Source organism: Teleopsis dalmanni, chromosome X, assembly GCF_002237135.1.
Source record: "Teleopsis dalmanni isolate 2A chromosome X, ASM223713v2, whole genome shotgun sequence".
NCBI lineage: Eukaryota > Metazoa > Arthropoda > Insecta > Diptera > Diopsidae > Teleopsis > Teleopsis dalmanni.
In genome coordinates, this window is record NC_051848.1 from 49709443 (window position 1) to 49721910 (window position 12468).

At 31.8% G+C, this 12468-nt stretch overlaps 1 protein-coding gene across 1 annotated transcript in view; it reads right to left on the reverse strand.

Moving 5' to 3' along the window:
• Positions 1-674: 674 nt before the first annotated feature.
• LOC119688394 (semaphorin-1A-like) overlaps positions 675-12468 on the reverse strand; it is a 91352-nt gene continuing 79558 nt past the window's right edge. Inside the window, exon 4 of the mRNA XM_038103074.1 lies at positions 675-902. Coding sequence (XP_037959002.1) covers positions 675-902 — 228 coding nt within the window. The remainder of the gene's footprint in view (positions 903-12468) is intronic.

Below are 12468 nucleotides of genomic sequence, written 5' to 3' on the forward strand. Positions count from 1 at the left end.
TTTGCAGCATGATGAATGACAATTTTTATCTGATTTGTGTGTGCTGAAAATATGTACATGTTTACAACGCACACACATGTAGAAGTAACACACATACACAGACAGACACATAGACAATAGAGCGAAACTAACTAACAACGCATAAAAATGGTAGCTTGAAAAACGGGTGCAATAATGTTGCATAAAAAGGATAAAAGAAAAATAAAAAAATAATAACAAAATAAAAAGAAGAAATAGAGTACAATAGAGCAACGAAAAAAATAAATAGGGAGAAAAAATTGTATAAAACAAAAGCAGAAAAATGTCAAAAATGCAGTTGAACAACAAAGGCACAAAAAGCCAGAAATGCAGAAATGCAGTCAACCAAGCGAAGTATGCGCTATCATTGCAACAAAATGGCGCATCAATTTTAAAACAAAAACATAAATACTAACAAAGGCGAAAATAAAATGGAGAAAATACAAATAACAAATAACAACAACAAGTTTACAAGAACTGAAAAATAGTTATCATAAAAAGTACAGATAACAACAGAATGTTGCGCTGCTAAATGAGGAGTGGAGTCTGGAGAAGTATTCAGGCTGCCATCTCCATTTGCTACACAATGGCAATAGTGTCCTGCATGTATGAGGGGATGTACAATATATGTACATTGTACATATATAGGTACGATGTCAATAAAATATGCGCATAGATAAACACTTACCAGCTAACACTGATGTTGAGTTATGGCGCGGATCGTACGGACAAACGGCCTGACCGTTTTTAGTTGCCTCGAGGGTGTAGTTGCTCTCGTTGATAATGTAGGTATTGCACATGGGTCGGAATGAGTTAGTGCCGCAAACAAAAAGACGTCCCGGTGATGTTACAACCATGATGCGTATGTAATTCTGGCAAGCTTCCTGCAAATACAAAACAAGAATATTGCGAGTTGAATAAAAGAAATATTTGAATTAGAAAAACATTGCGAAATCAAATAAGAAATAACAATACAGGATCAAAACGTCAGAAGATATTGAATATAAAATATTGCACATTTTTAATTAATTGAAAATAATTTTGATAAATTACTTTCAAATGTGAAAATAAAACTTTTTCAATTATGACTCTTATACATAACCATAATAATAAATAATATTCGTTAAAATAATATATTATTTCATACACGTACACACGTATGTTTTGTATTTTTTTAATTAAAATAATAAATTTGAAACAACAAAAATTAAGTTCATAAATATAAATAAATAATTACACATTTATTTATTATATATGTGTGCAATATAGACAACGGAATCAAGAGCATGACGTTTAGATATATTATTATGTTTAAACTATTTGAGGCAGTGCACTTGAGCACTTTTGTTCTTTAATAACTCGAGGTATCTTCAAAACCCCTCTTTACGTCTTGACTGGATTATTGTTTATCACTTCATCAGACTAAGCAATAATTGACCTCAGATCTGCATACCTCCCCGAGGAGCCTGTAACCATTCTGAGATTCGATAACTCATGAAGTCGCATTAGTATGACTTTGTCAGTATTATGTGCGTAGATTAGGTTCTATACATAAGAAAAAATATGTAAATCATGCAACAAATAATGGCTCTACAAACAGAATAGCATCGAAATTCAACAATTGGAAATAATAATATAATTAATTAATTCTATTATTCTACAGCTGATTTATGATTTCGTTCTAATATAAAACACAGCAAGTGATTTTGTAAGTCAATAAAACTTTCAAAGCAAATTAATAAAACTCCAGAAAAATGTGCGAATATAAAAAGTCAAGTACGGCTTTGGGTTGATTGGTTAATGAGCGCTGCCTCTGAGCTTCAAATTTGGCAGGGCACGAGCTCGATTTCTAGTACTTGCAGTCTCAAAAAATTTTTTACAAATAATTAAATACTTATTTTCAAGACTACCGATGATGGGTATTTGGCAATATTTGAAACAGCTGTATGGTCAGCCAAAAATTCAATTAATTAAAATAATATAAAAATAAATTTTTGTTTTTGTAGTTTACTACTGTTCGAAAAACCTCTTTATGATTTTATTAATATTAATTTTTGTTAGATCCTCATTCTGACAATGAATCTCAAGGAGAGTCGAAATATGTATATAATATATTAAAACATATTAAACAAACGTTTACTTTTAATTTTAACGAAAAGTGACCTATACTCGAATAGAAAATATAGAAAAAACTTTGTAAAAAAAAACCAGGTCGAGAAACAAATTCAAAATTTAAATAAATAATGGGTAATAATATTTTCAATAAAAAAAAATTTTAATTGGAAACTTCGTTCTGCTTTATTCTCTCAACGAACACTGCACACTGTAATGTGAATAATATTTTTCCCCTCCGAAAAAAATTCATTATTTAATGCATAATTTAGCGACGAAATAATTCATCTGCAACAATTAAATATTTCTCCCTAAAAATATGCAATTAAAATTAAATCTTACGAATGACTGCCGTATACAAGATACGTAATGAATAATAATTATTACTGGAAGATATTTGTTCTCTTACACAGTTGCCTTTGCTGTTATTGAAAAGCAATGTGCAAGAATGAGCTTAGCGGTGAATAAGCTGCTGATACAAATATGCGTCACTCGGATGACTATACTTTTGAATCTGTCAAGGATTTCATCTACCTTGACACCGCCGTAACAAACAACAATGATGTGTGCCTGGAGATCAGACGAAGAATCATCATTGGTAATAGGTGCTACTATGGGCCCAGTAGGCAACTGGGATGTAGAGTTTCCTCTCAACAAACAAAACTTACATTCTATAGGTCGCTCATCCTTTCTGTGCTTCTGTATAGCGCAGAAGCATGGACATTATCATATGATGAAGCAACACTGGGAATATTCGAGAGAAAAGTACTACGTAAAATCTTTGGTCCTTTGCGAGTTGGCGACGACTACCGCATACGAATGAACCACGCGCTGTATGAGCTTTATCACGACATCGCTATAATCCGCGAGTTAACATTCAGCGGTTTGGTCGTGTCGTGAGAATGAATAAAGATGCTCTAGAGAAGAAGGTGTTTGAAGCAGTAATTGGAGGAAGAAGGCGCAGAGGTAGACCGTGTCTCTAGTAGAGTGATCAAGTTGAGGAAGTACTAACTGGACTTGATGTACGAGATTGGAGAGAGGTGCGAACGCAACAGAGGCGCCTAGAGAGATATGCTGTATCAGACCGAAACCCAATAACGGATTGTTATGGCCACATAAGTAAGTAAATAAGTATTATTTAATCATTTCAGGAAGATGTGGTATTGTTGTTTAGTTGGTGAGCCATGCAGGACAAAACTTTTTATAACTAAATATACGGACCTATTCTGTGTACTTTATAAACTTGTCAAACATTGACACTTGTCAAAATTGACTACTATAAAGGTTTTGGTATTCTGTGACATAAAAAACAAGCTCTTTTCCTTGTTAGTAGTCAATACTACAAATGCTGTTGACAACTATAAAAATATGCTCTTTTTAAGCATTTTTTATTTTTTGCATGCATGACAAATATTCTTAACTAAAATATACGCTCTTTACAAGCATATTTTTTATTGTTATTTGAATGCATGGAAAATACCTTTGGTAACTTAAAATATGTGCTCTTTACAAGCATTTTTTACGAACAGTTACGAACAATTACGAACAGTTTTCTATACAAAACACTTTACACCATAGTGTGGTGAGAAGTGCACAGAAGAGGTCCGACAAATTAATGATTTCTTATGACACATTTAAATCACTTAAACTCCAAGTCCAAGTGGATCCTAAGTTTCGCCGGTATAATCTAGTCTAACCTAAACAATTATTATTTAATTATTATATATAATTATAGTAGACCTTAGATACATTTTCAATTGGTAATTTAAAAAAAAAATATATTTTTTAATTCATTTGAATTATTTATGTAAGAAATATTTATTTTTATTTATTTTTTTAGCAATCACACAATTCAAAAATAATTTCAAAATTAAATAAAAACAAATGCTACATTTAAGCCAAAAGCTAAAAATTAAAATAGCGCAAAATGTTGTAAGTAAATAAATAAATAAATAAATAAATAAATAAATAATACAATGAGAATGAAAAGAAACGTATGCAAATACAATTGCGATTTTAAAATTCATTAATGAAAACACGAATAAAATAACATTAAACGTATATTAGGGCAACAAAAGGCAGAAGAAGTTGGTTAGGATGGTGCAGAAGAGAGCAGGAGTGAGCAGAGAATAACACAGAATAACGCAGTACGGCAGTCACGAAAAGCAAACGTTGTGCGGTGCCACTGACTAGATTACTTGCTCCTTGCTATTTACTACCTGTGCCATTCGGGAATTGCTGCTACTAAATAAAATGATACAAACAACAACAAAAACAACTATACAATGAAAACAACAACATCAGCGTACATTACAGTAATATCAACAACAATAACAAAAACGAGACTCGAAATGGGAGTTACAAGCATTTTTTTGAAAAATGTGTGTTTGTACTTTTTGCAATTGTTGTTCTTGTGTTCTAAATAGTGATTGTTGTTGTTGTTGCCATTATTGTTGTTTTAACTGAGAGTGCTGGTAATGCATGTTTTTCTTCTGTTGTTATTAGTTTAGATTTTTGTTATTGTTTTTATTTGCGAATATTTGTGAATATTTGTTTGGAAACATAGCATAAAAAATAAAGTTGAAGCTTCAGTGCTAGCAGAACAAAAGTAACAGCAGCTGTACAGAATACAATGCTGAGAAAGTAAATGGTGAGAAAGGAGATAGACCAAGACCTCTCTCGTGGTTCAGTATAGAACATGTTAAGTCAGGTGAATAAAATAAAGATTTACTAGAAGACCATAAGAATATCTTCCATTAGAAGCTGACTCTGAGCTTCAAATTTGTCAGGACACGAGATGGATTCCTGATACTTGCACTCTCCAAAAAAAAAAAAAAAATTATTTACGAATAATTAAATATAAAAATTATTTACGAATAATTAAATATAAAAATTATTTTCAAGACCACTGATGATGGATATTCGGCAATACTCAAAACAGCTGTATGGTCAGTCAAAAATTCAATTAATTATAATAAAAATAAAAATGAATTTTTGTTGTTGTAGTTCATTACTTTTCGTAAAACCTCTTTTAAAATAATATTAAAAACTTGAAATATAAAACATAATTAATGTTTAAAAATGTAACATAGTGTTAATACGTTATGATATTATTGCTACTATAGGGCATACAGTATGCCTTCACTATCAAACATATTTATAGTATTTACACTAACAACAACTATAGTTGCGCTACTGCCGGTGCTCACTGATCTCATAATAGGCAAACTTCATATATTTGAATGAGACCGGCTTAAAATTTTATCAAAAATGCATGCACACAAAGTTAATTATATATTTTAAGAAACAAAAAGCATAAACAAAGTCTATGCATTACCTTCAACAATATATTATGACCACTCATTTCACTAGTTTCTTTGGATTCATAAAGAACTGATGGGTAATGCCTCACTTACCCTCGCATATAAAGACATTTAATAGTGAGGAATTACAAACAATAGTACGATATATGTTGTTTTTGTTTGTTGGTCTAGTCAGTACCTAAAGACTTTACTCTGTTCGTGCCTTCCTATCTTACGCATGAACTAGAAGCTATGTATGCATTTGCATACAAAAAAATCCCTATGATTCGGAACCCAGATTAGAGAAATGTTGAACCACGTTGACATCTCGTTAAGCGACGTGTAACAATTAAAAACCGTATAAATAAGAGTTAAAAAATTCAAAGTGTTTATGGAACGATATTGTTGCCTAAAACCTTAATAAAGTAAATTTTAATTAATAATATCGGTGCAATACTCCGCCTTGGACAGTTGAAATACATCAGGAGATTAACAATGGTTTAAGTATCCGAAAAATCTGCTTTTTGCTTTAGTGCTCCAACTTACTTATTACTGTTCTTTTCTCTTAAATAGAGCATAGGGCCTTAACAGTGCTCCAACTAGAAAATCAAAAATCCATCATCATCTGCGTTATATTTATCATCGGGTATTTTCGAAAAGAAAGCGTAAAATCATTACTACAATAAGGTAGTAACTTGCTGTTTTAAGGCCATGTTTTCGATTGGAGCTTTCTGGACTACTTTTATGTCAGCTGCAACAATTCGATGGCGCAACAAATCGCTCGAGAGGAAATAAATGCAAGTATGCGACTCGAGTGAACACTCGACATTGAATGAAAAACACAATTCACATTCACGAACTTCTCGTATGACTTAACAATTGTTTTCCCTGAAGTTGTTTTCATTGTTGTTGCTATTATTTTTTCCATAATTTATTATTTTAATTTAATTTTTTGTGTAATGTTTTATTAATACATTGCAGTGTTCAGTGCTGTTGTATTTTCGACTGTGTTGAGTTAAATAAAAAGTTACGCAAACAATGGAGCAGGACAAGCGTTCGCTGTAATGTTCGCCGTAGTGTTTGCTATAGTGTTTGCTGTAGAGTTTGCTGTAGTGTTCGCTGTAGTGTTCGCAGTATTGTTCGCTGTAGTGTTCGCTTAGGGCACAACAATGAACGCAGCCCATATGCATGCACAAATACACTGTCAAAAATTCGCTTTGCTGCTAGTACTAATATAAGTAAAAAGATATTTTATCACTAAAATATACACAAATTAAAAAGGTGAAATGTTTATAAAAAATTTATTTTTTCTGAAATTAAATGAAAATTGTTATGAAGAAATAAAATTAAAAAGTACAAAAAATAAAATATGCAAAACTTTTTGACAGCAGCGCAAGTACGAAAAAAAAAGCAATTTTACTAAAAAATTCATAAAATAGCAAAATTTATAATAAAATTTTGCTGTTGGTCAATTTAATGTGACCCAACTCAAAATTTCTACAAGCAGAGTACCCATCGGCAGGGTGTGGGTATATGTCGGATTCGGACCTTCTATAAGGACTTTCTTAACTTTTACTACATTTTCATTAAATGCTTTTTTTGACATTAAAATGCTTTATGTTCCTGTGAAGTGAAGGCGTATGAGTAACATGGCCGCTGGCGGTTACTTTTAAAAGGGCTACTAATTTACCTTTGACGCATGTCAACTTTTTTCGTTTTCATTCTTTTCTCTGCTTTGTTTCACTGTTTCACTGTTTCACTTTTTCATTTTCCTGCTTTTAAGTTATAGAATTTTATTTTCGTTTTATTTCATTTGCTTTGTGGACCAGTAAATTTCGTTTAAATTTGACTGGGGCAGACTCTGCGAACGCCCGTATATCAGTCTGGGCTCTGAAGTAATAGTGCCCGAACGAGTAACTACACATCAATGAAATATGCTCCTTTCTAGTTAACATGCAAATGACTTAAAGTTTGTGTTCTTCTGTAGTCTCTTGTGTATATTTAAAATGACAACCCTTTGTATCTCTGTGTATGCGACCTGATATTTTATCTTTTATGTAACATGTCACTCACAATGTAAGCACAACAACAACTTCTACACAATCAAAAGTTGTGCAACATTTGTTAACATATACGAACACCTTTTGACCGAACATTAGCCTTAAAGGATTAACAAGGACTAACTTATCAGAAATAATAGAGCAAAAATAAAACAAAACAACAACAACAACAATGGCAATAACAAAAACAACAACAGTGAGAACCAAAAAAAAAAACAACAGAAAATGATAATAATAATAATAAACAAGATGAAAATAAGGACGTGAAAGTACACGGGTAAGTGATGCTTAAAGGCAGAAACGACGAATGAACAAGAATGAACGACGAAGGAAGGATGAAGAAAGAAGGAAATGCTATATAAGCAAATAGAAGAGTAAAAGTAAGAAACTTCACTTATATGCCACTTGATATGTTTATAATATTTAGTTAATTAAATTTAATTTCATTATAAAACAAATGTAAGCTGAACTCAAGTTTATATTACTTTTTTAATTAGCAATTACATTTATTGGTTATTTGATTGCTATGGCGACCCATCATTCTTGCTTCTTGGTCTTCTATCCAAACAGCGCATAATCATCGGTTTGTTACCATGTATTCGATAAGCGCTGGATTATAGATTAGATTATAGAGTTGATTATAAAGTAGTTTATATTCTAAAGATCTTCTCGATTGTAGATTAGATTATGAGTAGATTATATTTTAAAGATCTACATATTTTTAGTAATATACCTTCTTCCCTTCTCCCTCTTTTAACCAAATAACACACACAAAACATTTTATTACTACACGTTCGAAAACTCATTTGATAAAATAGATTATTCCAAAAGTCTACATATACCTACTTAGTTATATATCGTTCCTGATTAGTAGCTCATGCTAGGTAACCTTCTTTTAACTCACAATGTGTTATTCACGTTACAAATTATGCTCTCATAAAAGAGGGCAACTGATCTTCTCACTTATGTTTTAACTTATGCAAATATTTATACGTACGTATATGCGCATACTAATATTAATACTATATACTAACATATATTCATACATCAATTTAGGAACTTTCCAAGAATATCAGTTCACAGTAATCTGTATAGACCTGAGCTTTCGCAAAAGAAATGTTCCCTTCTTTTATTTCTTTTACCTTTTTAGAGGTAGAGGTATTAGAATATACAGGCGATGTACTGCGGGCATGGGTATATAACCAATAAACTGGATTTAGGTTAATGAGGATGACAGAGCTTCGGTCAGCCAACTGTGGACTGAAGGTCTGGACATCAAATTATAAAAACGAAGATGCTGCTTAAATTTTCTACAAAGTACTTGATCATGTCGTGAGAATAGATGAAGATGCTCCAGCGAAAAAGGTGTTACAAGCTGCAGTTGGAGAAAGAAGGCGTAGAGGCAGACCGTGTATCCAATAGAGTGCTCAAGTGTTGAAGCCAGGAAAGTGTTCAAGTCTTAGAGAGGTAGATATTATATAATAAATTTCATTTATAAATGTTTTTGCATTGTATCAGTTGAAGATCATATTTTCAAGGATTTCAAGATGCGTGAAAATATACTTCACCCCCTTCCCGCTGATAGAGCTAATTTGATTTAATAATATCTCATTTTGCCTGAAAAATTCATTGAGAATAGGTATTCATTTTCAATGTTAGCCTCTCTATAAATTTCCTTAATTTATATTTATTCGAGGACAGTTAGTATTAATCGATAATCTTCTAAATCATGGTATAAATCGATGATCGCCTTTAAATCTGTTATATCGAAGGCCAGTGAATTAATTAGTCAATATTTAGTATTCTATAGAATAAAAATATATAGAAAAACAGTTTTGGAATTTTAAAAATATATGTCTATAATGGGCAAATATATTAAATGCAGGTTGCAAGGATTTTCTTGACAAAGCGTAACTTCATAAGACAACATCCATCGCAGGCGCGTCTATTTCATGCCATTAAGTATTCTCTTTGTATTCGATTTAATTTCTTTTCATGCTTTTCGTTCTGTTTACTTGTTTTGAATTACTTTATAAATATCATTACTCGTAATCGAATTTGAAATCAGTTTCGAAACACATCACAAAAAATGCTGAGATTGAAAGCACTAAATTCGTGACAGACATAAAATTTTCCAATTCGCATTATTTCTGTATTTCAGTACACAAGACTTCCTTTAGCCTTGTATTCCTTCACCAATTGATGTACGTGTACACGCGAACTCATACTGCATTTTTCACAAGAAAAATAAGACAACAATAACAACAAAACATTTAAGGACAAAACTTAAAAACCACAATTTATATAAATTGTATATGTAAATATTTATGTTTGTGTCTACAATCACAATCACACTACATACTAATGTACATAGGCTAATGCCAGTCTATTCAGTTCTGTCTTCATGCCAAGTACCTAAGCTTTCTACTGTGGAAGTCAGACAAGCGCTATGGATTATTGCACACCGACTTACATCTACACTTGAATATGCACACTTGAGTATGCATGTATAAGGACAACTAAGTCGGAAATGGATATTAAGAGGAACTTGCAACCGATTGAATGATTTCGTTAATAAATATGTGCATAAGTTACGACAAATCGGAACTACAATATTTAAATTTTAAATAAATAATAGCACTAGGACAGTATCTTTCTATATATTAATTTGTTGAAATTTTATTTAAGTTTCGAAAATATGTGAAATTTAAAACACATTCATCTATTTATCCAGGATCCTTTAAATTAGGCACACTCCTAAATTTACGAAGTGGGATTAGGACTATATATCAGAGATCTGCAAATAGTAGAAATGTAGTAAGCCTTTAACGCGATAGAAACGCTTTAGTGAATGTCGAGATCCAAAAGAGATAATGAAACTGAGTTACAGAACGGAAGAATAATAATTTCTTGAGACCTTTTCTTGAATTTTGACAAAACCTTTTTTTTTGATAATCTTTCTCTTACTGAATACTTAAAACAAATTCTGATTCCACTAAGTGCCTTTTTGTTTATATGGACAAGTTGCTATCTACTGTTCTATTTATGTAATTTATTATATATATTATACTCGAAACAGCTGAATGGTCAGACAAAATTTCAATTAATTAAATAATATGAAATGAATTTTTGTTATTGTAGTTCACTACAACACTGTTATGTAATTTATTATGGAACATTCTTAGTAGCTGAAGACCCCTAGCATGTTCTCTTTATTTATGTGTCATCTACTGTATAACTGCTTTTATTATGAAACGCCTTCAGTAGATGTTAAACACTCTATTCATTTACCTCACCACTATCACAAGAAGGATAAGAGAAATATATAATTTTCTGACGCCATCAACTTTTCCACTATAAATCTTATATCTTTGTGGAGCATATCGATAATATCTCAAGATTTATTCTTATTTAAGAGGAATCAATTTCCACGTAGAATATCTGTTCTCTATAACACGTTTGTGAAGCATTTTAACAATATCGCTAGATTTTTTCTTATTCCGAAGAACATATATATATATATGGTGGGACGTTGGGACAGCGCACTGTCCAACAAGTGGCCCCACTGAAGTGAAGGATTAGTCGAAGTAGACCACGAAACGACTTGGGTTCTTTTTCGTCCTTCGATTCTTGGATGTTGTTATTGAGTTAAAGCTGGAATGGCTTCAGTTCGCATAACTACATCTTTTGTTATTGCAAGCAGCTCATTTAGCTTGAGGTTTCCTGCCAAGTCGTCACCAACCCAATGGTGTCCCAAGACAGTCTTCCTCCTACTTGCCAGTGCTGGACATTGGCACAATATATGCACCCCTGTCTCCTTTTCTACTAGACATAGTCTGCAAGTGTCTTCCTCAGCAAGAGTTATCTTTTTGAGGTGATACTTGAAGTTGCCATGTCCAGTAATTAGTGAGGTCAGCCAGCTTAGAGTGCTCCGCGAATAGTTAAGCAGTTTTATCGCTTCTCTGGCCCACGGTTCAGGTAACATGAGTTTGGTCTGTGTACAAGTGAAGAACATATAAGTAAATATATATCGTTAAGTCTTCCAATCTTATATAAAATTGTTCTACACTGAGAAGTTTTAACAAATATTTACAGGACACTAAAGTACTTAAGCACCCGATCTGATACCCTTTAGAAAAACTCATCAAAGTTTTTCTTGCGCATTAATATATTTATATATGAGGAGGCGTACGAAGGTCAGTTTTCGATGCTTACCAAAAGATATCATGTCAAAAAAAGTCTACCAAAACATAAATCTTTAGAGAAGTACACCGTAATACATATTTTAGAAATGATTTGATATATTTTATAACATGTCAATCCATTAAATATTCTTTAATTTGTTTCTTTAAAGGAATATTTTGTTTACCAATGCCCACACCTAATAAGTTTAAGATATTCCACTATAGAATTCAAACAAGCTATAATTCAAACTAATAAGCTTAGTAAGCATTCTAAATATAGATCTTTGAAAAATAATTTATATTATCAAACGCACAGGTTGGACTTAAAACTAAGATTTTTCTCTCTTTCTCTCTCTCTCTCTGTTTCTATTTCTTTCTTCAGCACTATTCTTCTCATTTCTGTCTTCTTCTCTCTTTCTCTCTATCTGTTTCTATTTCTTCCTTCATCTCTCTCTTCACCTTGCACTCTCTCTCTTTGACTCATTATCTTTTTCTTTCTCTCTCTTTGTTCTTATCTCTCATAATTTTGTTTTTTTTTCTTCAGCACCGTAGTGGTGGAATGTGAAAAGATAGCAGCATAATATAAGAGCTGTCGCAAAAAAAAAATGGAAGACATTATTCTAAGAGAGTCTAAGAATCGAGCAAAATATTTCTTACTAGTTTTTTCTTTTTCTTCTTCTCTTTTTTTTACCCTTTTTCATATAGTGTCTTAAAATTATTTCATACATTAATCTTTACGAAAATCTTATCTTCATTTTTCTTACTTTGACTTCGTCCTATTCTTACCTTATA